The 24,879-nt window shown below is 54.5% G+C and overlaps 2 protein-coding genes across 2 annotated transcripts in view; one reads left to right on the forward strand and one right to left on the reverse strand.

Moving 5' to 3' along the window:
- The first annotated feature begins 1,867 nt into the window (after positions 1-1,867).
- MIS18BP1 (MIS18 binding protein 1) lies at positions 1,868-16,309 on the forward strand. Its single transcript, XM_036385189.2, has 16 exons — positions 1,868-2,259; positions 3,585-3,710; positions 3,953-4,464; positions 5,258-5,334; positions 5,875-6,005; positions 6,903-6,993; positions 7,227-7,381; positions 8,058-8,221; positions 8,647-8,752; positions 9,428-10,271; positions 11,064-11,233; positions 12,595-12,743; positions 13,221-13,369; positions 14,897-14,981; positions 15,549-15,591; positions 15,744-16,309. The coding sequence occupies exons 1-16, from the start codon at positions 2,142-2,144 to the stop codon at positions 15,833-15,835; spliced, it is 3,012 nt and encodes a 1,003-aa protein (XP_036241082.1). The 5' UTR covers positions 1,868-2,141; the 3' UTR covers positions 15,836-16,309.
- Positions 16,310-17,219: 910 nt separating this feature from the next.
- FANCM (FA complementation group M) overlaps positions 17,220-24,879 on the reverse strand; it is a 60,776-nt gene continuing 53,116 nt past the window's right edge. Inside the window, exons 15-23 of the mRNA XM_036384840.2 lie at positions 24,134-24,213; positions 23,964-24,032; positions 23,352-23,462; positions 22,396-22,552; positions 21,524-21,630; positions 20,084-20,617; positions 18,847-19,438; positions 18,153-18,444; positions 17,220-17,432 (exon numbers count right to left, since the gene is read on the reverse strand). Coding sequence (XP_036240733.1) covers positions 17,303-17,432; positions 18,153-18,444; positions 18,847-19,438; positions 20,084-20,617; positions 21,524-21,630; positions 22,396-22,552; positions 23,352-23,462; positions 23,964-24,032; positions 24,134-24,213 — 2,072 coding nt within the window. The 3' untranslated portion in view covers positions 17,220-17,302. The remainder of the gene's footprint in view (positions 17,433-18,152; positions 18,445-18,846; positions 19,439-20,083; positions 20,618-21,523; positions 21,631-22,395; positions 22,553-23,351; positions 23,463-23,963; positions 24,033-24,133; positions 24,214-24,879) is intronic.

Here is a 24,879-nt window from a genome sequence, read left to right on the forward strand (position 1 = left end):
ACACTGGGACACCCTGGGACAGTGGGAGGTGTCCCTGCCATGGCAGGGGTGGCACTGGGGGGATTTAAGGACCCTTCCAGCCCCAACAAATCCGAGATTCCATTTGGGAAGCTCCACTGGCTTCTGGTAACACAAACAAGAGGGGACCTGCTCAGCCATGCTGAGCAAGCTTAGGAATTCTAACAAAACTCGTAGGAATTGCACAGCTACCCAAATTACACCCACAGATCTCACACACACGTGTGCTCCTGGAAAGAAGGAATTTCTCCTCACTCGACTTTCTGTGGATTCTGTTTTGTTCCTGGAAGGAAGCACAATGGTGGCTTCTGCATGTAACTGGGGCAAAACGAATTTTCTTTGCTTTTGATCATTTAGGCAAAAGCTGAGTAGATAAGGAGTTAAGAAACTATGGGAGAACTAAGAGATCATTAAATATAAGGAGTAAATGATGGATTGAACGGATTTTTTAGGCTTTTTAAGGACAAATGAACCAAATGAGGCCATGCTACCTGTATGAAGTCAGTGCATCAGAAACCAAAATCAGACATTTAACTGATGTAACACCTGAACACAGCTTGTTATCCCTGCTGTAACTTTTCCACGGTCTCCTTGCCTGTTCCACGCACAGATCTGCCCAGCCCCGTTCTTCCCTGGGGGGCTCCAGCAGGAGCAGCACAGTGACAAATGGCAGGAGAGGAAATCAGAGATCCCTTCCGTGTTTCCATGGTCCCCTCCCCTGGCGTCACCTGCCTCAGGTCCCGACCCTGCAGCCCTGGGGCTCTTTCTTCCGAGCTCCCTGCCCGCTTTATTAGCCGGCCTGCTAATTAGCACAGGCACCCCCTGTAATGAACCCGAGTCTTTCATTACTGTAACAAGCTCCACAGTAGCAAATAAGACCCCAGAACAACGCCTTGTTTTTTAACACAGCTGTTTATTATTAACAGGCGCACACTGAAGCAATTTCTTACCCAGAGCTGAGTTTCCACCCCACCTGCTGGGACTAATTTAGGATCAGACACACCTGATCCCACTGCGGCTGCTTGTTAGCAGGGAGAGCCAGGCTGCTGGGTGCACCTGGGATTATGATTTATCCTCTACTTTTTGTGCATTATTCAAGTAACTTCCCCTGTTTTCCACTTGAACTATGAACCCCTACTACAGAATCTTCCAGCCGGGACACACCGGAGCTTGCCAGGCCTCCAGCGCGCTAATTATACCTAGTATTTACCAATTAATAGCGTGCATTGATGGCTTTTTTAACAGCCCTGCACCCTCACTGGGGCCAGGACGCCGCTCCGGCCCCTTGCACCTCTCGTTATTCACCGTGGAGCCCGTCCGGGCGCGCTCGGGGCTGGGGCAGTCGGGCTGTGCCTCCGCCCGGCCCTGCTCCATCCTTCCTGCGGCTCAGCCGCCTCCCGCACGCCGGAAAGGCACCGGCGACGCTGAGCTACACCACACGGGGCTCCCGGGGCTTCTCGTGAGTTCCGGCCATTCCCATGGAGCCCGGCCCCGCCTCAGCCCCGCCCCGCGTCAGCGCCAACGGCCGCGGAGCCCGCCCACGGGCGGGCCGAACCACCGTGCCGACGAGAGGGGAGCTCCGGGCCTGCTGCCGCCTGCCTCAACGCCGTCCGGCAATGCCTCTATTTCTTAACACCCCCCGCACCCGCGCGAGATGGTCTCCGCCCGCAGTTGCGCTCCGTTCCGCCAATGGGCGGGCGCGGCGGCTGCGCTCGAATCTGCGCGCGGGGCTCCGTGAGGGGAGCGGTGACGGCCCGGGAGCGCCGCGGGAGCGGCGGGGCCGATCCGCAGCCATGAGGGGACAGGGACCCGCCCGGGAGCGCCGCGGGCGAGTCTGCGACATCATCGCGACCCCCACCCGCCGCTCCGCCCGGGGAGAGCCGCCGCTCCGCTCGGTGTCCCTCAGCAGCATCCCCGCGGGGACGCTCACCCCGCTGAAGCAGCTCCTGCCAGGCCCGGGCAGCGGCGCGGCCGCGGACAGCCACGTGTCAGGCCCGCAGGTGGCGGGGACGGAGCGCCGGGCCGACCCCGACTGCCGGGCCGACCCCGTCGCCGAGCGGCCGCCGAAGCGCCGCGCTCCGGAGCCGCCCGGGCAGGAGTCGCCGGCCAAGATCTTCCAGCGGATGAAGGCGCGGGCGGAGCAGCGGCACAGGATCCTCACCGATGTGATCCTGAGCCCCGCGGCCCGACAGCAGTGGCCCGGCACGGCCCGGGGGGCGGGCAGCGCTCAGCCGGCACCAGGTGAGTTCCACGAGCCCTCGGTGACTCCGTGAGAATGGTGCGTTTGCCTTCGGAACACCTGGAATAAAAAGCACAAGGGTGTAAACCTGAGTTTAGTTCATAGAACTTGCAGGCATCTTGTGCTGCAGTAAGTGACGTCCCTGATTTTCACATTCGGCTAAACCTTTTAATTCTTTACACCCGTCCACAATCCCAAATGACAGGAATCATTAATAGTTCCTTTTCCCAAACAGTTTTTATTATTTTGGAGCACACTAGAGTCACCTCTTGAAAGGAAAGCTCTCAATGCTGCTGCTCATTGCCTTAATCCTTTCTCCTTGGAAGGCCCATGGAGAGACAAAGCCCCTTGACACCAACACCCATGAGACCTGAGCCTGGGCACACTTGGGAAGCAACGCTTGTTCCACAGCTTCTCCAGGAGAGCTGTCTCAGGTGTGAACATCTTCCCTCTGTGTGTTTCCCACTCATGGCTCTTTCAAGATCTGGGAAAAGCAGCCAGAGCCCCTTGGTGGGTGTAAAAAACACTGATGGGTGTAAAAACCACTGGCACCATCGGTGGTTGCACTCCAGATGCTGGGATTAAAAACAGTTGGGTGGTGAGGGGTTTTTTAGTGCTGAAATGTGTCTGTAGCAGTGCTGACGTCTCTTCCCTGCTCTGTATCATAGAGGATTCCCTGCCTTTTGGTTTCCTCCTCCTCTGCCTCACTCTGGCACTAATTGTTCCCTCTGCTGTGTTCATGAGTGGGCTTGACCCGTGCAACACCTTCAAAACCACCTTGTAACTAAAAAAATCAAAACAAATTGCTGTAACTATTCCTTACAGTCTGTGCAGGGAAGGGAAAGGTTCGTGGGACCTTGCTTGGGGTTTGAAATCCCACTAGGGCATTTTCCTGGGCTCTTTCTGCTGGCTTATATCTTTAATATTTTTATCGATGCCATGGTGAGATCCAGTGCAGCCTCAGCAGGTTTGCAGCTGGCACCAAGCTGGATGTGACCCTTTTTTTTACAATGAGGGAGGTGAGGCCCTGGCACAGGGTGCCCAGAGCAGCTGTGGCTGCCCCTGGATCCCTGGCAGTGCCCAAGGCCAGGCTGGACATTGGGACATCCTGGGACAGTGGGAAGTGTCCCTGCCATAGCAGGGAGTGGAATGGGATGGGATTTAAGGTCCCTTCCCATCCAAACCTTTCTGGGATTCTGTGTGGTTTTTTAAATAAAAAGCCTATTTAAAAATCATATTTCCCACCCCCCCCCCCCCCCCATGAAAAAGTTTTTCTTCCCCAAATCAAAAGATGGGTTTGGGGTTTGTTTGTCTGTTTATTTTCCAGAGCCAGTTTTGCCTCAGGCTCCCAAGATGGAGCCCCTGGAAGTGCCCCCAGCAGAGCCTGCAGTGCTGGAATCCCCCCAGAAGTTCTTCTTGCGGGTCAAGTGGCAGCTGCAGCAGCAGCACCAAGGTACTGGGAAGCACAAACTCCCTCCAGGCAGAGAACCTTGGCATTGCTGAGCCTGGGAAACCCTCTGAGGCCATCAAGTCCAGCTGTTCCCCCAGCACTGTCCCCTGTCCCCAAGGGCCACATCCACAGGGCTTTAAATCCCTCCTGACATGGGTCTCCCCCACCCCCTGGGCAGCCTGTTGCCATGCTTAAATATCCCTAATTTCTTTGTTATTCCTTTTTTTCCCCCTTTAAATGGGCAGCTACGCCACCTTCAACCCAAGCCCAGCAGAATGTTCCTCCTTCCAGAAGTGCAGAGAATCCTTCCGTCCAGGCTGCTTGTGCTGAGCAGCCAGGGACTGGGCCTGCAGGGGAGCTGGACTCTGATAAGGATGATGTGGATGTTTTCCTGGTGGAGTCTGTCGAGGTCGATGCTGATGGAGAAATGTCTCCAAGAACAGTGGCTTCTCCTCTGCAAGTGAAATTCAGCCCTTGGGAAAACGGGGATCAGGCAGAGGGAAGGTGGGGAAAGGCAGAAGCAAAACATCCAGAGCTTCATGAGGACAGGAGAGAGCTGCAGCCCAGCAGAAAACCAGCTGCTCCAGCAGTGGAAAAGGCACCAGAGACCAATCCTGCAAACCCCTCCCCGCCCTTCTGTAGCATCTTGCTCTCCTCTCCAATCCACATTCCAAGGAAGCAGAAGCGGGCAGAAGACCCCAAGGTCCCTTTGGATAAAGCTCCTGCTGATCAACCTGCTGGCAAAGCACACAAAGAGGTGGGGGAAAATAATCCTTGAGGGCAAATGAGCAATTCCTCTGGGCTGATGGCTTGAAGTTATTCTTTTTCTTGTCAAAAGCCAGGAACACTGAGAGGAGGATAAACTGTTACTCCTTTAGATTTTAGCAGCATATTTTCCCATGCAAAGGGTTCCTTTTTTTCCATACTCCAAGATGACGATGTTCAGGGTTTGGGGTTTGCTGTGTAAAAGAAGCACGTTTGGTTTGGTGTGTACAAGCCACGGTGGGATCATGGGCCCTGCCAGCTCCTGGCTGCCTGCTCAGCTCCAGGGAGGAGAGACCTTTCCCAGCTGGGCATGACTCCATCCAGGAACGTGCCCTGCTGATGGAGAGGAGAAGGGCTTGGCTTTGCTATGGAACACCCAGACTCCTGTGCAATTTAACTGGAGCAGAATCTTTTCCTAGGAGAGCAGTGTGCAGCCTGCAGCATCCCTCCCTTTCTGAGGACATCCTGGGAAAGTCCTTGGGCTTCCCTGGGAGCCTGGCACAAGCACTCCTGCCCAAGGCTTCCCTTGTTCCCTGGGGAAATCTGGGATTGCAAGGGACTTGTTCTGTTCTCCCTCACTGTGGCCAAGAGTGTTTGATGTTTTTCCTGAATTAAACTAAGTCACCTTCAGGATTGAGCTGAGGATTAGATATCCTCTAATAGATCAGATTTGTAGCTTAGGAGATGTTGAAAGAGTTGTTTTTGTTATTGGATCTGATCACAGAGGAGTGCTGGATAATAAATACTTCAAAATTATTTATGTTCTTTTTTTTTTTCTGGAAAAGAAAACCATCTGCCTGAGCAGCTGGAGGATTAAAGTGCTGGCTGGAAACGCGGCAATCTGTGTGGAAGGGAAAAGGAAGTAAGAACCAGTTTTTTATTTAACTGTAAAGTAAACCATGGACACCAAACATGAGGTAATGGTGCAGAGCTTAGCCTGCTTTATCAAGGAAGACACAATTCCTTTGTGTGGGCAAGAGAAGGAGAGCATCCAGGGAACTACTGGGGGGCTCATTTCAGAGTCCTGTGCTGAGATAATCAGAAAGGTTCAGAGAAATCAATCAAATATCAAATAGCTCTGGACAGTTTGGGTTGGGAGGGACCCTAAAGCCCATCCAGCCCCACCCCTGCCAAGGGCAGGGACACCTCCCACAGTCCCAGGCTGCTCCAAGCCCCATCCAAGCTGTGCTGCTGTCCCGTGAGTGACACCTGCAGCAGTGACACGTTCAGTTTGTCCCCTGCCCCAGTGTCAGAGCTGTGTCAGAGAGGAAACCTGAGCCCAGAGCACATCCTGCCAGCACCTGAATCCCTCAGGAACCAGGGATCCCCACCCCTGCGTGCAGTGCCAGCATTCCAGGCTGGAATCCTTTCTGGGAGTGATTTCTGTCGTGTCTTTTGGCAGGGACATGAGGCAGCTGCTGTGGCACAGCAGCGCCATCACGGAGCGCTTCACTCACAACCAGGTGCAGACCTCCTCGGGAGCTGTGTACCTGCTGCAGGGCAAGATTGACTCAGCTGCCATGAGGAAGGAAGGTGAGCTGCTGGTTCTGAATGCCTTACAAATGACAAACTGCCTCAGCTTGGTTTGGAGCATGGGGGCTTTGTAAGGAAATGGGGTTTTCATGCAGATTCAAATATAGGATTTGTTCTCCTCTGCCTGCTCTGTGTGCTCCTCTGGCACATTGGCTGGGAATGAGCTGCTTGTCAGTGCTCACAGGCAGCTCTGAGGACACAGAGATACTCTGTGGCATGGCTGGAACGAATCATGGAATATCCTGAGCTGGGAGGGACCCCCAGGATCATCATCCCAACCCCTGTCCCTGCCCAGAGACCGCTGCCCAAACCCCCCTGGAGCTCTGGCAGCCTCGGGGCTGTGCCCATTCCCTGGGGAGCCTGGGCAGTGCCAGCACCCTCTGGGGGAAGAACCTTTCCTGATCTCCAGCCTGAGCCTCACCCCACTTCCAGCCCCAGCCATTCCCTCAGCATTATTTCCCCTAGCACAGGTGTGCCCCAGGTGTGTTGCACCATTTTTTACCCAACACACCTTCACTGTTGGCTCTTTCAGGCCCAAAGAAGTGTCTGTGACTTCAGTGTTTCCTTCTCACTTGCAGCACTGGGGTCCCTGCTGATAAATACTTGTTCTGGCTGCTCTCTGACTTGAAGATTTTATTACTTTCTTTGCTAAGAACTTATATTTATTTCTATTTTAATATTCTGAGAAGGAAAAGTAGCAGCATAAGGCTTGTGAGCAGAGTGGCTCTAGTGCTGCAGAGGTTTCCTAGAGCTGAGTGACTGACTGGAGTGTGCTGGGTGGGACTGTGTGGGTCAGTTCCTCTGCTGTTTGGGTTTAACAGGCTCTGGGGGTCCTTGTGTCCCCTGAGGGATGCCAGCCCTGCTGAGCTGCTCTTCATGTCCCTGTGCTCCCCCCAGGGTTCCCCTACCGCTTCATCAAGAAATTCACGTTCGGCTTCTCCAGAAGGTGGAAGGAGTATGTGGAGGAGTTTCTTGAGGAAAGGAGGAGGTAACTTCTTTGGAGATTCTCTATCCCTGCAGTGTTCTAAGTGTTCATTGAGACTTTTCTTTTTGAGGGTATTACACCAGAGGAGTGTGAAATGTTGTAGATGTGGGCATGGAGCCACTCTGCTGGGCTGGCCCACCAGGCTCCTGCCCACCAGGGCTTCAGGTCTTCCCTGTTTGTTAAAGAACAGCTTCCTCAGTGGCTGTTATTTCTTGTCTCAAACTCCAAACCATCAGGAAAGAACGAGTTCAAGAGAGTGGTGGGGAGGAGAACGACTCCGTGGGGGGAACTGATGTGTTGGAACCTGCAGGAGGCTCAGTGAGCAAAGCCAAGAAACCTGCACTGAGGAGCTCCACCTATGAGAGATCACCAGAGAACCATGTGAACATCTGTGAGTATTTTACAATCCTTTCCTTTGGAAAAGACACCTGGGGGTGGCTGGAGTGGGCTGTGGAAAGGTTCCTTGTGCTGGTTGTGTTTCCAGGAAATGGCTGTAAAGCTGTAAAAGCCCCCTGGTTTGGCTCAGCCCTTGAGTGCAGTCCCTGCCTTGCCACAGGCTCTGACAGCTCTGGGGTTTAACCCAGATTTAACTTTTAACTTTTTCTGGGGTCTTTGTCCAATGGGCCTTTCCCAAAGCCCACTGTGCTGTTTGTTATTGCTGGAATCAGGTTTTCTTGCTAGCACTGCAAAAGCTTTTATGCTTTTCTCTCATCACTCCCATTTATTTTTCACTCTCATTTGTCTCAGTGAGCAGCTGTTCCATGTGACAACTTTACTTTGTCATTGTCCCTTGTCAAACAACTTTCACAGTACTTATAACCTTCTAAACAAAGTAAAAATAAAAAGTTCACCACAGTAAATTTGATCATTTGGGAAGCTTCTTACTTCAGTCCTGTTATTTCTATCACAATGCTTTGAAAAGAACAACTTTGGGTACATTTTACATTTCCCTTGCAGTCCAGTTTAAACACAACATTGTTCCTCTGCTTGTGAAATCTGCTAAACTGAATTGTCCATGCAATATTTGGGACAAAACTCTCTTTCTTTGGGCTTTCTTTGCCTTGCAGTCATAACACCAAGTCACACCTCCAGCAATGACTCCAGCATGGTCTACACCCGCAGCGGGCGCCTCGTCAAACCCCCCATGAACTTCTGGTGTGGGCAGAGGGAGTTTGTGGATCAGGACCTGAATGTCACCATACAAGATGGATGGGTGGATTATCTGAAGCTGGTAAGATCCTCTTGAGTGTGACTTAAATAGAATTATTAAACTTGGCCAGGTGGGGAACAGAACAGGGGCAGCTCTTAGACGCACCTGAAGAGAAAGGAAATCTTGGAAACATGATCAAAATATTAGAAAACACACCAAAAACTAGTCTTATGTCCATATTATCAGGTAATTGTGGTCTCTAAATCTGACATAATGGGGAATTCTTTCTAGGGAAAAAATTGGGGGTGTTTTGAAAGATGATTGTATCAGACAGGAATTTGGTGAGGTCCCACCTCAAATCCTGGGGTCCATTCTGGGCCTTTCACTGCAAGAGAGACTCTGAGGGTCTGGAGCATTTCCAGGGAAGGGAACAGAGCTGGGAAAGGGGCTCAGCCTAGAGAAAAGGAGATTAATTTAATTTTAGAGTCAATTGTTTTATTTTGAAGATGCCTAGTAGTGAAAAACCCAAAAGAAAGACCAGGTTCATCTCCAAGAATAAACCAAAGGAAGGCATGAAGGCAACAGAGGAAATGCCAAAAAGCCAAAGTAAAGGTAAAAATGAAATTTTTTTTTCTATTTTCAAGTTATTGATGGAATCAATGGACTTGTGAGTGGATGCTGGAGAAGTAGGGTTGGGTCTGTTAATGCAAAGAAAGGATTCAAATATTTTAATGATCAACTGCTTTTTCTCTGAAGAATCATCAGAGTAGCATTCATGTGGAGTTTCACAGCTCCAAACAAGAACTATGTTTGTAAATCACTTTGTTAAGTACATAATGGGAACACAGGGATTTCGTTCTGGAAATTGAAATGAAGGGATTTGGACTTTTTGGAGTTCACCAATCCAGTGACCTGGAGGCCTGGCTTTGCTTTTCACGTGGATGGAAAAATGAAATATTGGCAAAAAAATCTATTTACAGAGATTTTAATAAAAATTTGGGTTTAGTAGAATCTGGGTGGTGATAGAAGCCTGAGAAGAATGTGCAATATAAAGCAGAAGTTTCTCTCTTAAAGCAGCTGCAATGTTTCCTGCAGAAAAGCTCTCTGGAGCAGAGCAGAGCTCTGGGGATGTGCCTGCTCAGTCAGTAGAGTTTCGGAGAGCCCTGAGAGCAGCTCTGAGTTTGTAGTTTGGCAGGTAAAGCTCTGGAGGGGGTGCAGAGGCCTGTGCTGCCAGCACAGCAGGACCCACCCTGCACCCCTGACGGGCTCTGGCTCCCTCTTTTCCAGGGAAAAGCAGCGAGAGAGGAGCCACTTGCAGAGGGGAGCCCGGGTCTGCCAGCAGCAGCAAGGGCAGGCAGCTCCTTTCGGAGGAGGAGGAGAATGATCCTGGAAGCAGGGGCACAAAAACCAAACCATCCCAGCTCCCTGCCAGGGGGGCTTCCTCCAAGCCCAAGGTGCCGGACAAACAGGGCAGCAGAGCCCCGGGGGCAGCAGAGAGAGCAGCAGGGTCTGCAGAGCTGAGCATGTACAAGCAGGGCTACAGGAACTCCCTCAGGTCAGCCAAGCAGCGCCTCCCAGGAAAGGAGAGGATTCTCCTCAGCCAGCAGCCCTCAGAGGATGAGGAGGAGCAGTCCAGTGAGGACACCCCACTGCTGATCAGGAGGAAGAAGAAATCTGTATTAAAGCCAGTGTCTCAAAACCGGAAACCTTGCTCTGGCTCCAGAGGTTCCTGGGATGATGCAAACAAGTCCTGTGGCCAAAGAACAGCAAAGCCCTCCCGGAATGTGCTGGTGAGGCTGAGTGGGCCCGAGTCCAGTGAAGAGTCTGAGCCCCCTTCTGAAGGGAAAACATCCTCTGAGTCCAGTGCTTCCCTTGTGCCTGCCCGGGCCACGAGGGCACAGGGCAGAGCCAACCCTGCCAGGTACAGGCTCCGTTCTGACCCCGAGCCCGAGGAAATGCACAGCGAGGACAGCGATGCCAGAGCACCCCAGAGAAAAACAAACCATGCAGTCCCCAGCAGTGCCAGGCCTGCAGCAGCAAAACCCAGAGACACAAGGGGGCAGAAATCTCCGGAACTCTTTCCAAGGGCAGGCGATGGTTGGTCTGAGAAGGAATTACAGAAGCTTCACAAGTAAGGGCTCATTCTGTGTTCAGAGGAAAAATTACCTCAGGCATCAGGAGGGGTTGAATCTTCTGGATTGGGGAGCATCAGATTCATGATTTCCCAAATTTCCTTTGTGTTTTAATTCCCTATTAGAAATATTCCCATTCAATTCTCTGTTTTTATTCCCTATTATTCCTTAATAGTAATTAGAATTATTATTCCCTATTACTTTTCTTCACAAGTGAAACATCAGTATAATATGGTGAAGGCCATAGGGGAGAGGGAGCAGGTTCCCTCCCCAGACTGCAGTAACAGGTTAAACATGATGTGGTTTGTTAGCAGGTTAACTGCAAGGGTGTTTAATTAATCCATCATCCAATTACTTAAACTACTGGGCAATATTTAATAGACACTGAGTGTAAATTGGCCAAGTTTGGGTTTAGCTCTTTTAGATGAGCAGGAGCTCAGGTCTGAGGGGACCTGCACAACTGAGCAGGAAATTTATCTTGTGACACATCTGTCAGTTGAAGGTGTTGAAATAAATTTACCTGTTCTGAATAAAAGACAGCACAGGATCACAGAATGGTTTGGGTTGCAGGAACCTCAAATCCCAGCCAGTGCCACCCCTGCCATGGCAGGGACACCTCCCACTGTCCCAGGGTGTCCCAGTGTCCAACCTGGCCTTGGGCACTGCCAGGGATGCAGGGGGGGGCAAGAAGAGGCCAGAGCCAGCTTGCCTCAGGGCATGGCCCAGGTGGTTGCCAGGCAGGTGCCAGGGCTGTGCCCACGGGTGACACCGTGTCCCTGCCGTCCCCGCAGGGCCATCGCGGCGTTCCCCAAGCACAGGAGCGGCTTCTGGCAGGAGGTGGCCATGGCCGTGGGGTCCCGCTCGGCCCAGGAGTGCCAGGGGAAGTACCTGGAGGAGCAGCAGGGGAAAGCAAACAAACAGCAGCCCAGGAAAACCACGTCGGGAAAACCTGAGAAGAAAGGTACCAGCATCTTCTGTCTGCCTGGTGGGTGGGTGGGAAATGATTCTCATCCAGACACTGAGGGCTGGAGCGTGTCCAGGGAAGGGAACAGAGCTGGGCAGGGGCTGCAGAATCCCTGAGGGAGCTGGGCAGGGGCTGCAGAATCCCTGAGGGAGCTGGGAAGGGGCTGCAGAATCCCTGAGGGAGCTGGGCAGGGGCTGCAGAATCCCTGAGGGAGCTGGGCAGGGGCTCAGCCTGGAGCAAAGGAGGCTCAGGGGCCCTTGTGGCTCTGCACAGCTCCTGCCAGGAGGGCACAGCCGGGGGGGTCGGGCTCTGCTCCAGGGAACAGGGACAGGAGCAGAGGGAACGGCCTCAGGCTGGGCCAGGGCAGCTCAGGGTGGGCACAGCAGGAATTTCCCCATGGAAAGGGGGCTCAGGCCTTGGCACTGCCCAGGGAGGGTTGCAGTGCCCATCCCTGGGTGTTGCAGTGTGATGCCCAGAAATATTGGGATTAATATTCCATACCTGGAGGGATTTCAAGACCCTGTGCATGTGGCACTTGGGGACATGGGGCAGTGCTGAGGAAGGGTTGGACTGGATGGGCTGGGAGGGCTTTTCCAGCCTCACCAATTCTGCTCCCTTGGGATAAATCCAGAAGAGCATGTCAGGGTGTGGCAGTGAGCTGGGTCACCTTTTGCTGTGGAGGTTGGAGGATATCATGAATGACTGAGGTGACAAGAAGAGAAAGGAAAGAACCTTCCTCTTGTAGAGTTTTCCAATTGTTGGCATGAGAGGAAGACTTTCTCTGGCCTTCACCCCTCTGGAGAAAGAGCTCTTGACATCCTGAGAGGCTCCTGGAGGCCCAGCAGGTCACAAGCTCCTTGTAGAGCTCTGTCCTGGTGGGATTTGGGTCCTTGGATGCCAAGGGCAGTCTGGTCCCCTTCTCTGGGTGTTTGCCATTCCCACACTGCAGCTTCATTTGGGGCTGGGTTGGATTAAGGTTTGCCATGGACACAAGCTGAGCTGAGCATTCCTGAGCCTGGCTTCAGTGCGAGTGTCCCTGAGCAGCAGAGCTTTGAGCCTTGCTGCCTCCTGGCACAGGGACACAGCTGTGGGTTTGCTCTCTGCAAGGCACATGTGAGCACACTTGTGTCACAATGAACCTGATGTGTGACCCTGCAGCAGCTCTGGGAGGCTCTGCAGTGACCCTCCCCTGAAGATGGAGTGGGGAAGCTGCTTTGGGAAGCAAAAACTGTGTGAGAACTCAAAAGGATCCTAAAGAAGCTGTAAGAGATTTCACCAGAGCGTGGGCTGGGCTGTGGCACTGCCTGTGGCAGTGAATTTTAACCCCATGGCTGCTGTCTGAGACAATTCCTGTTCAGATCCTGCAGATAAGAGGGAGCCAGTGATCACTGCCAAGGTGGGCACCCTCAAACGGAAGCAGCAGATGAGGGAGTTCCTGGAGCACCTGCCCAAGGACAACCACGACGACGTCTTCACTGCAACACCCCTCCAGAAGAGGAGGGTCCAGGTAAACGTGGGCAGCAGCTCCTGTGGGACTGCTCTCCTGCTGGGTGTGCCAGGGGGCTGCTCCAGTTCCACCAGCACAACCCTGGGGATCTGTGGGAAGAGCCTGCTTTCCTTCACGTGCTGTAGCAGCCCTTGGCTGGTGGCACTGAGAAGATTGGACAGGCTGGGAGGAGCCTCTGCATGGTGACAGCACCACCTGAGCCATCGTCCTTCTGAGCAGGCCTGGGCAGCTTGGAGATTGGGATTGTAACCAGAAATGACTTTTTGAGGGTGTGGCAGCACCAAAACCCCTCGGCCAAGTGCTGAGCAGGATCTGGAGGGGCACTCGGACCAAGGTGGAGGTGCAGGGTCGTGTCCAGTTCTGGGCACGGGGCTGGGGCTGTGCCTCAGCAGGGACAGGGAGGAATGGAGGGAGTGCTGGGAGGGGGGAGAGGCGCTCCAGGCTCAGGTGAGTGACAGCTCTGAGGTGGCTCCACAGCTGCCAGCACTGCGAGGGAGCCAGGACGGGGACACCGAGGATTTCGCCCTCTCCGAGCTCCCGCTCACCCCCTCCTCAGGCCTCTTTCCCCCTGTGAAAACCCCACAGTGTGAGCACATCAGCCCGGGAATGCTGGTCCCCATCAACAGGTAGGAGCTCTTCCACCAGCTCTCTGTGAGCCTTGGCATTGCCCACGATCCCTTTTTGTCCCTGAGAAAGGTGGCTTTGGAGCTGGGACAGCAGCTCACTTCCACCACTCCTGCAGCCTTGCTTTGCCTGGGAAAAGCTCTTCCCTGCAGCCCCGTGTGCTGCTGGAGCTGCTCAGCTCCCTGTGGGCAGCTCCTGCTCCCAGCCCTGGCAATGGCCCTGGCTTGGCCTTCAGCCTCAGCAGAGCCTTCAGTCCTGCCCTGTTCACCCAGGGCTTCAGGCTCTGCTCAGATAACCAGAACCATCTGGGAACCTGGAGCCACTGGGGCTTGGTCACATGGGCTGGGCCAGGGGAGGGGATGAGGCTCAGTGTGATCCCTGCACTGGGATGTGCAGCCATGGCAGGGATGAGGCTCAGTGTGATCCCTGCACTGGGATGTGCAGCCATGGAAGGGATGAGGCTCAGTGTGATCCCTGCACTGGGATGTGCAGCCATGGCAGGGATGAGGCTCAGTGTGATCCCTGCACTGGGATGTGCAGTCCCTGGAAGGGGATGAGGCTCAGTGTGATCCCTGCACTGGGATGTGCAGCCATGGAAGGGATGAGGCTCAGTGTGATCCCTGCACTGGGATGTGCAGCCATGGAAGGGATGAGGCTCAGTGTGATCCCTGCACTGGGATGTGCAGCCAGGGGAGGGGATGAGGCTCAGTGTGATCCCTGCACTGGGATGTGCAGCCATGGAGGGGATGAGGCTCAGTGTGATCCCTGCACTGGGATGTGCAGTCCCTGGAAAGGGATGAGGCTCAGTGTGATCCCTGCACTGGGATGTGCAGCCATGGCAGGGGATGAGGCTCAGTGTGATCCCTGCACTGGGATGTGCAGCCAGGGGAGGGGATGAGGCTCAGTGTGATCCCTGCACTGGGATGTGCAGCCATGGAAGGGATGAGGCTCAGTGTGATCCCTGCACTGGGATGTGCAGCCATGGCAGGGGATGAGGCTCAGTGTGATCCCTGCACTGGGATGTGCAGCCATGAAGGGGATGAGGCTCAGTGTGATCCCTGCACTGGATGTGCAGCCATGGAGGGGATGAGGCTCAGTGTGATCCCTGCACTGGGATGTGCAGCCAGGGGAGGGGATGAGGCTCAGTGTGATCCCTGCACTGGGATGTGCAGCCATGGAAGGGATGAGGCTCAGTGTGATCCCTGCACTGGGATGTGCAGCCATGGCAGGGATGAGGCTCAGTGTGATCCCTGCACTGGGATGTGCAGCCATGGAAGGGATGAGGCTCGCTGTGATCCCTGCACTGGGATGTGCAGCCAGGGGAGGGGATGAGGCTCAGTGTGATCCCTGCACTGGGATGTGCAGCCATGGCAGGGATGAGGCTCGCTGTGATCCCTGCACTGGGATGTGCAGGCTGTGACCCAGCCCTGCTCGTTCCCTGTGGGAGCTGGAGCTCTGGGGCTCCCTGGCTGCCTGCAGAGGTTCCAGGGCAGGGTCCAGCCCTGCTGAGCCCTCTCCCTTGTGTCCAGGAATGACTACGACCGGCACGTGTTCCGCATGCAGAAGAACACCCAGGGCAGCCGAGGCACCTGGGACAAGGTCAAGAAGAAGTCGGTAATGCTGCTTTCCTTGGACTCTGCCACTGCCACCTGAGCCAGGCACAGCTTGGCCACAGGAGACACAATCCTGGGATCACAGCCCCCTGTATGGTCTGGATGGAAAATGGGAGCCCTCCCTGGGTTTGGTATCTGCTGCTGTGGAGGGAAGTTCCTTTGTGAGAGGGGAGCTCTTCATTGTCAGGATTAACTCCATTGATTTTAGTCAGGATTTGGAATTGGTTTGGAATTCTGTGGTCTTTAGGTTCTTGTTAAATTCCTCTGAACAGTGGGAGAAGGAAAGATAACCATAGGATATCCTGAGGTACCCATAAGGGCCCCACAAGGATCACCAGTCCAACTCCTGACAGTGACCATAAGTCAGCCTTGTATCCCTGAATTTAGCTATCAGTTCTTCCACTCTCCCAGGCTCTGCAGCTCCTTTGGCTTTTCCATAAAACCTTGTGATCCTGGGAGTACCTTGTGCCTGTGGTTCAGGGAAAGCAGTTGTGGAAATTCTGGGAAATGGGGACCCTGAGCTGCTGTCAGCCCTGGCTGAGCCTCTTCCCTTCCCTCCCTCCCTCAGGCTGGAGCTGTGCACGAGACACCGGCTTCCTGCAGAACCAAGCGTGAGTATTCCTGGCTCCTCCTCCTCATTTCCAGCTCCTTCCCTTCCTTCTCCATCACCATGAGCTGTGTCCCATCAGCCTTTTGCTCTCTGAACCTTTTCTGCCCCGTTTCCCTCTGGCACATCCCCTGATGATCCCTGTTTTTATTGCAGGAGTGACCCCGGCCCCAGTGGTGGGGAAGCTCTTCACGGCTGAGACTCCAAACTCATCCAGTGAGGAGCAGGATTCCTACTTTTCCATGTGATGGACTCTGGATGTCTTGTTCAGCACCTCCTGCTTTCCTATCTGATGGACTTCATGGATGTCTTGTTCAGCACTTGCTGTTCAGAGCATGGGGGTTCTGCTGCCCCCTCTGGGAGGGAATACTGGAATGATTTTAGTTTGGAAAAGTTGCCCTGCTATGGTTTTAGGTGTTTTTACTCCATTCCCACCCTGCTGCCAATGCTTGGCTTTTCCATGTGTACCAAGTGGCATTTCCTTGTCCAGGCTCCTCCCCTCCATGTCCTGCTTCTCCTGGGAAGGAGAAATGTACATAGATACCAATGACTGCCAAGTTTTGATTCATTTTAAGCTAAAATATCTTCTGGGATATGGTTGTATAATAAATTTAGCAGCAGTCCAGAAGGAACTGAAATTGCTTTTTAATTTACTCTAGGGCCAGCTTGAATTTTTACATTTCCTTAATGTAATAAATAAAGAGAAGCTTTTTTTTTACTCAGAGATTACTCAGAGTTGTTGTGGGGCAGCAGAATCCAGGAGCTGTCCAGCTTGGAATGGTGCCTGCAAGGCCTCATCCTCTTGGTTTGGAATCACAGAATGCATTGGGTGGGAACCTTTAAATCCCCCCAGAGCCACCCCTGCCCTGGCAGGGACACCTCCCACTGTCCCAGGGTGCCCCAGTGTCCAGCCTGGCCTTGGGCACTGCCAGGGATCCAGGGGCAGCCACAGCTGCTCTGGCAATTCCAGCCCAGCCAGGAATTCCCAATTCCCAATCTCCCACCCATCCCTGCCCTCTGGCACTGGGAGCCATTCCCTGGCTCCTGTCCCTCCATCCCTTGTCCCCAGTCCCTCTCCAGCTCTCCTGGAGCCCCTCCAGGCCCTGCCAGGGGCTCTGAGCTCTGCCTGGAGCCTTCTCCTCTCCAGGGGAACATTCCCAGCTCTCCCAGCCTGGCTCCAGAGGGGCTCCAGCCCTGGAGCAGCCCCATGGGTTCCTCTGGCCCCTGTCCAGGGCTGGGCAGCTCTGCAGGCGGGGTCTCAGCAGTGGCTGACCCGGCTGCCCAGGACAGCTCCCGCTCCAGGGCTGGATTTCTCCCAGCTCCGCCTCTGCCCGGCGCTCCGGGGACAGCGATCGATCCCGTGCTGTTCCAGCCGGTGGCAGCAGAGGCTGGGGAAGAACCCACCCCTGTCCCGGGAACACGGAACACCGGCAATTCCGGTTTTAACCTGGAAACGCGGGGCTCAGTGTTGGCAGGAGCTGCTGCTGGGCTCCTCAGCATCACTCCCCAAAGCTCTACTGTGGTTTTTACAGGAACTGGGGATGGTCACCCCCAGGGCTGTGCTCTCCCCCGGCCCAGGGACCTGGGGACACACGGGGCAGTGCCAGCCACGGCAGAGCAGCTCCCACGCCCTGAGGTTTGACAAGTGTTTATTTACATAATTTACATCCAGTCCCGACTGGGTAAAGTGCAGTGCAGGGCCCGGAGTGCCGAGCTCAGCCCTTCCCCTTGGCGGGCAGGGGCTGCGGCAGCAGCTGCGGGTCGAAGTCGTGGCGCAGGAAGCGATGGAGCTCCTCGGCCTGGGGCCGGCTCAGCCGCGCCCCCGCCGCCAGCGCCGGCACCGAGCTGCAAGAGAGAGAACGGGAGGAGCCCCTGAGCCGGGATGGGGCAGCACCGGGAGCCCCAGAGCCGGGATGGGGCAGCACCGGGAGCTCGGGATGCACTGCCCAGGATGGGGCAGCACCAGGAGCTCAGGATGCACTGCCCAGGATGGGGCAGCACCGGGAGCTCGGGATGCACTGCCCGGGCTGGGGCAGCACCGGGAGCCCCGGAGCCGGGATGGGGCAGCACCCGGAGCTGCTGCAATCACCTCAGCACAGGTGCCCAGGGTGGGCAGCACACTTGAGCAGTAAAAACAGGGAATGCCAGAGGGAAACAGAGCGAGGGGCAGCAGGAGGGAGGGTGGAAGCAGAGCCCGTGTCAGTGCTCTGGGCTGCTCAGTGTCAGAGACAGGAATGTGTGAAGAGCTGAGATGGGACAGGACAGCTCCTGGGAGAGGGTGGGAAGGGCTCTTCCTGAGCAGCTATCCCAGCAGGAAGGGATTCCCTGAGCAGTGATCCCAGCAGGGAAGGTGCAGGAAGGGATTCCCTGAGCAGCTATCCCGGCAGGGAAGGTGCAGGAAGGGATTCCCTGAGCAGTGATCCCAGCAGGGAAGGTGCAGGAAGGGATTCCCTGAGCAGTGATCCCAGCAGGGAAGGTGCAGGAAGGCTCTCCCTGGCTCCAGGGGAGGAGAAGGAGTGCAAGGCTGGGCCCTGGAGCCCCTGCCAGGCCCTGTGCTGGCCTTACCTGTTGGCCACGGCTGTGATGGAGCTGAAGGAGTGGCAGAGGTTGAGGGCAGCTGCGTAGCTGAGGTTGGGAATGCTCAGGTAGAAGTTGAGGATGTCCCGGCGGTGCCCCTCCGGCTCCGTTGGCACCTGGATGGCAGCGTCCTTCCTGTGCTCCAGCAGAGCCAGCTCCTTCAGCAAAGCTGCAGTTTCCTCCTGGCAGGAGCTGAAGAGGATCCTTATTCCAGCCTGGACCAAGGCTGAGAGCACTCCATCGTAGTGCTGAGTCCTCTGGAAACACCAGGATGTTTCTCCTGAGGAGTGGAAGCACAGGAAAGCAAGATCTGTTATTGTCCAGTGGAATCAGTTCATTGCAGGGTTTGGATTTTGGATTAAAACAAATGTTTGTGCGTGGATGAAGCTGTGCTTGCTCCTGACATGGAATCCCACAATGGTTTGGGTTGGGAGGGACCTTAAATCCCAGCCCATCCCATCCCAGCACTGCCATGGCAGGGACACCTTCCACTGTCCCAGGCTGCTCCCAGCGTCCAACCTGGCCAGGGATCCAGGGGCAGCTACAGCTGCTCTGGGAATTGCATCCCAGCCCCTCCCCAGCCTCCCAGCCAGGAATTCCCAATGTCCCATCCATCCCTGCCCCCTGGCAGTGGAAGCCACTCCCCGTGCCCCTCAGAGCAGGGCGTTCTGGCAGCACCCACCTGGCCTGACCCTGTCTGTCTCCACAATCACACAGATCCTCTCGAAGATGCCCTGCAGGCGCTGCAGCCTCTGGCTGAGTTTATTCCTGTTCCCGGGGCTCTGCAGCTCCGACTGGAGCACCCTGTCCACGGCCAGGCGGTTGCTGACGATGTAATCGCTGCTGCCCAGGGAGCAAACCTGCACCCGGAGCCCGTGCCCCGCCCGCAGGCACGACAGCACCTCCGGCCCCGAGCAGATCTCCCGGCTGTCGGCCAGGATGCACAGGGAGGGGCTGTGCTCACAGGGAACACGGGATATCCCGGCCAGGGAGGGGCTGTGCTCACTGGGAACACGGGATATCCCAGCCAGGGAGGGGCTGTGCTCCCCTGGAACACGGGATATCCCAGCCGGGGAGGGGCTGTGCTCACTGGGAACACGGGATATCCCAGCCAGGGAGGGGCTGTGCTCCCCTGGAACACGGGATATCCCAGCCAGGGAGGGGCTGTGCTCACTGGGAACGCTGGAAATCTGAGCCGTGGCTGAGGAAGGGTTTGGGACAGTGGGACACGCCGAGCCTGAGCTGCTCCCGTGGGTCTTCAAAGAGCTGGACACCTGTGAGTGTTGAAAATCACAGATTGTGGGAGTTTTACATCAAATCAATAAAAGGATGTTTTGCAGTATCAACACTTTCAGATTGACACTTTAATCCCTGTATCAATCTCCCCACTAAGCTGAGCTGATTATCCCAAAGTTTGGATGACAAAAGCAGCAGCTTTCACTGAGAAGTTCAACAAAACCTGGATCCTGTAAAGGACAGAGATCAGGCTGGGAAGTGTGAGAGATCAGGAACCCAACCTCAGGGAGGTGCTGAAAGCCCTGAATTCAAACCAGGATTTTCTATACAAACCCAAAGAATCAGTGCACATTGCTGTTCCACCATCCTCCATGACCAAGGGAGAATCTAACCCCAGTTTAATTTGTTCACTCCTGAAATACTCCAGGTTACCCTGGGAGTACAAAGCCTCTAGAAGCAAGGAAAGGGAGATGGTCCTGGAAATGTCCAAGGCCAGGCTGGAACAACCTGGTCTATGGAAGGTGCCCCTGCCCGTGGCAGGGGTGCAATGGGATGGGCTTTAAGGTCCCTTCCCACCCAAAGCATTCCATGATTCCTGACTCCTGCTGCTGCAGCCCTCAGAAGAGCCCTGGCACAGGAATTCTCTCCCACAAGGAAGCTCCCTGCTTTCCCTGAGCACTGACCTCAGCAGCAGCCTGCAGAGCCGGGTTCCTGCAGCCAGATCCAGCTGGGGGGATGGATGTGCTCCTGCCTGGCTGCTCTGGGGGTGGATCCAGCATCCCAGCCATGGAAGCTTCCAGGCCCAGCAGCCTCTCTGTGTCCTGCCCCCCAGCCTGAGGAGCTGTGGCTTCCCCAGCCCCGCTCCTGGGCTGTGCAGAGGAGGCTGAGGGCAGAGCCTTGGGGAGCTGCCCCTTGCCCTGCCCCGCTTCCAGGGGCCTCTCCCTGCTGGCTCCCATCTCCTCCTCGCTGGAGTCACTCAGGACAATGATTCTGGAAGGTTTCTTCTTCTGCAGGGGGGCAGGAGCGTTCCCTGCCCGCCGGGCCTGGCTCAGCCTCCTCCTCCTGCGGGTCAGGTACCGCTGCCTGCTGCCCTCCCTGGTGAGCAGCTCAAAATCCACACACTCTTCCTCCTCGCTGCAGCCACTGGGAGCCTCCTCCTCCTCCTCATCCCCCACGCAGAAACTGTCCTCAGCATAGGCCACGTCTTGCTTGGGGATCTGGGGGGAAACAGAGCCAGGAAAGCTGCAGTGGTTCTGCTGCTCCTCAGCAGGAGGGCCCTTGGCTTATCCAGCCCTTCCCACACACAAATTCTGGGGCTGAGGGGCTTCAATCCCACCCAGTGCCACCCCTGCCATGGCAGGGACACCTCCCACTGTCCCAGGGTGTCCCAGTGTCCAGCCTGGCCTTGGGCACTGCCAGGGATCCAGGGGCAGCCACAGCTGCTCTGGCAATCCCAGCCCAGCCAGGAATTCCCAATTCCCAATCTCCCACCCATCCCTGCCCTCTGGCACTGGGAGCCATTCCCTGGCTCCTGTCCCTCCATGCCTTGTCCCCAGTCCCTCTCCAGCTCTCCTGGAGCCCCTTCAGGCCCTGCCAGGGGCTCTGAGGTTTTCTCAGATCCTTCCCTTTTCCAGGCTGAAGTCTTGTGTTAGAACTTGTAATTTACCCCAAAAAAAGGCTGTAACTGCTCTGCAAAGCAGGCCAAGAACCTCACTGAGGTCCCACAAGGGAAGTCCCCAAGGAGAGGAGCCCCTGCCTTCCTGCAGGGGGGCACAGGATGGGTAAAGCAGAATGTAATCTTAGCCCCCAAGGAGCTGCAGCTGGACCCTATTACTAAAGATTAGGAGCAGGTCAGATGATAACAGGCAACACCTGTAGCCAATAGGAACAAGTGGTATAAAAGAGTGGATTGGTGGGAACTGGAGTCAGAGAAGTCAGATGGCTGCTGCAAGGACCAAGAACAGTCAGTGCTTAGAGGAGCTGCCTGTGAGAAAACATTGAGGAGGTAGGAAACTCTGAGGCTATGGAATCCTTGCACTGCAATGATAAGAGAACTCTTGACATACAGGACAACATAGAATGATAATAGAGCTGTTGTAATGTATAAGACAAGACCTCCCCACCTGGGAGAAGATGGCTGAGGGGTTGAACTCCCTGTGGACCATCTTGTAGCGGCTGCCGAGGGCGGGGCTGCGCACGGAGCTCAGGTACACGGCCCTCATCTCGCTGTCTGCAGGGCACAGGAGGAAAAGGAATTCAGGCTGAGTACAGAGAGAATCTTTAATTCACACCTGCTACCCCCTGCTCTCCATGTCCCTTCATGGTTTCCCAAAGCAAAAATCTGCAATTCTCCAGAAATCCCAAAGCCCAGGCCTAAGGATTTAGGATGAAGGAGGGCAGGGATGGGTGGGAGATTGGGAATTGGGAATTCCTGGCTGGGCTGGGATTGCCAGAGCAGCTGTGGCTGCCCCTGGATCCCTGGCAGTGCCCAAGGCCAGGCTGGACACTGGGGCACCCTGGGACAGTGGGAGGTGTCCCTGCCATGGCAGGGGTGGCACTGGGTGGGATTTGAGGTCCTTTTCCACCCAAACCATCTTGGGGTTCCAAGTGTACCCATCCTGTGTCATGAAAGCTGCCATTCTATCCCAGAATATCCTGAGCTGTAGGGTCCTACAGGGATCATCCCAGCCCCCAACAATCCCACCCTGGGCATCCCTGGCAGTGCTGCCCAAACCCCCCTGCAGTTCTGGCAGCCTCGGGGCCGTGCCCATTGCCTGGGCAGTGCCAGCACCCTCTGGGATAGTGGAACCTTTCCCTGATCTCCAGCCTGGCCCAGCCCCAGCTGCTCCCTGAGGATGCAGGAGGTTTCCAGGCTGGCAGAGCCCCGGATGCTGTGGCAGGAGCAGCTCCCGAGCCTGGGTGAGGAGGTCACAGACCCTGGCTCCCACCCCAGGGATCTCCTGGCTCTGGGATGCTCTGGGAGTTCCCCACTCACCGTTGAGGGCCTGTGTGGGTTCCCCTTCATCATCAAGGAACTGGGCCAGGGACGGGCTCGGCTCCTCCCCGGTGCTGTCGCTCTCGTCCGACGAGATCCCCTCAGCATCCAGCAGGGACAGCTCGGCCTCCTCCTCCAGGAACTGCCTGCCTGCAGCCTGCACACCATTAGGGCAATTAGCACTGCCTCTAATTAACCAGCACCGCCTTCAATCAGGGCTGAGCCCATCAGTGGGGATTGCTCATATGAGCAAGCAGCCCAATCCTCATGATGATAATAATAAATTTTTATTGTAGTTATTGCTATAATAATAATAATAATAATAATTCATTTTTATTGTGTTAAAAATATATAAACAAAATATATAAATTTGATATATTTTTATAATATAACATACAATCCCAGAATACCCAGACCTGGAAGGGATTCACAGGAAATAGAATAAAATATAATAAATATAATATAAATAAAAATAATATATATAATGAATATACCATAATAAATATAGTATATTATAATTTACTATAATAAATATACTATGCTAAATTATATTATAATTATATTATATATAATATAATAGAATTATAATATAATATATAATATGTAATAAATTTAATAAATATAATAATTATAATAAATATAATTAATATAATAAATATAATAATATAATATTTTTACTATAATTTGTTATAGTATTCCTTTTTTTGTTTCCCTTCTGGACAGGAGCCTGGCTCCTCTCAGGGTATCCCTGGAGCTGCCCTCTGAGCTGTTCTCTGGTGTCACAGCTGTCACCCAGCCCTGCAGTCCCCTCTGCCCCCCAGGCCCTTTCCCCAGCATTCCCAAATTCCAGCTGCAGCGTCTGCCAGGAGCTGCTGTGGGAGAGCAGAGCCCCAGCCCCACATTCCAGCTGCTCCAAAGCTGAGCTCAGTGTCCCTGGGGGACACAGTGCCACCCACCTTGGCTGTCACGCAGCTCCTGGCACGTTTGGCTCCTCCTGGCCGGGGCCTGGCCCTGGAGCTGCTGCTGCCCCTCTGGAAATCCCCACTGTCCTCACTGGATGTGTCTGACTGCAATGGGAACACACAGAGTGAGCAGGGCTGCAGCAAGGGACCCTCCCAGCAAGTCACTGAACCCCAGCCTGGGTGGGTGGGAAGGGACCTTAAAGCTGCTCCAGTGCCACCCTGCCATGGGCAGGGACACCTCCAAATAACAGGGCAGGAAAATGGGATTTGGATGAAAAATCAGCTCAAATGTGCCATGAATTTGCTTTTTTTTTGGTTGAAAGCTCTGTGGCAGGCAGGTTATTTCACCCTTCCTGGCTGCCAAACAACAACTCCAAAGTCACCAAAGCCCCTGGATCCCTGGCAGTGTCCCAGGCCAGGCTGGACACTGGGACAGTGGGAGGTGTCCCTGCCATGGCAGGGCTGGCACTGGGCAGACTTTGAGGTGCCTCCAACCCCAACCATCGTGGGATCCTGTGAAGTGTGGAGACCCTGGGAGGGAACAGAAGGGAGGCAGGAGTGAGTTCCCATCAATTATTGATTATTTCTCCCCATTTCTTTGCTGACCACGTTGGGAGGGCGCCGGCGTTTCCTGGTGACCCGAGCTGGAGACTCCAGGTCGCTCTCATCCATCCCCTGTGGGAACAACATGAACATCAGCGCACACAGAGTTTGTGTTTTGCTGCTTCAATTGCCATTTTGCTTCTCTTGTCTATTTTTTCCCCTCTAAGACTCACAGCAGGAGACATCAAAACATTATTTTTTATCCTGTTTTTTCTCTGGAAAACGATCTCTTCCTCGCTGTCACTGCTGGGTCCTGCAGAAAACAGAATAAACAACATTCACCAGAATTGCACAGTTCCCAACACAATTTTGTTAGAGCTGAGCAATCAAACCATGCCTCTCTCAGAAAAGCACCTCCAAAGGAGATTATTTATTGATCTACAGGGCAAATATTGTTCTCTTCAGCCTTGTTAATCAAAAGAGATAATCTCCAGCTGGGATGGACAATAAATCCTGCTTCCCTGGAGAGTCCTGGGGGGAAGTGATTTCCCCAGGCAGCAGAGGCAGAAAAAGGGAAGAGAAGCAGGACACCAAGAGAAGAAGCCGTTAAAAGCTGAGCAAGAGCCAGAGCTGTGGCAGCACTTTGTGACACAAATCCCTGTGACAGCAGCGACTGGGGCTGCAAATGTCACTGCCAGAGAGGCCATGGAGCTGTCCCAGGGCTGGAGCCAGGCTGGGAGAGCTGGGAATGTTCCCCTGGAGAGGAGAAGGCTCCAGGAGAGCTGGAGAGGGACTGAGGATGAGGGATGGAGGGACAGGAGCCAGGGAATGTCCCCTCATGGACCCAACTTCCAGCATCTCAGCCATTACTCCTCTTCCTTTCAACCTTCCCCCCTCAGCCATAAAACCAAAGTGAAGATCCAAAAGATCCTGGATCCTGTTTCCTGACCACGAAGGTCTGACTCCTGTCCCACCAAAT

Source organism: Molothrus ater, chromosome 6 (genome assembly GCF_012460135.2).
Source record: "Molothrus ater isolate BHLD 08-10-18 breed brown headed cowbird chromosome 6, BPBGC_Mater_1.1, whole genome shotgun sequence".
Taxonomy (NCBI): domain Eukaryota; kingdom Metazoa; phylum Chordata; class Aves; order Passeriformes; family Icteridae; genus Molothrus; species Molothrus ater.

Coding starts and splice junctions, on each gene's coding strand:
- MIS18BP1 (XM_036385189.2), top strand. CDS start 2,142: ATGAAGGCGCGGGCGGAGCAGCGGCACAGGATCCTCACCGATGTGATC. Junction 7,382..8,057: donor AGAGAACCATGTGAACATCT/GTGAGTATTTTA, acceptor TTTGCCTTGCAG/TCATAACACCAAGTCACACC. Junction 10,272..11,063: donor GAATTACAGAAGCTTCACAA/GTAAGGGCTCAT, acceptor CCGTCCCCGCAG/GGCCATCGCGGCGTTCCCCA.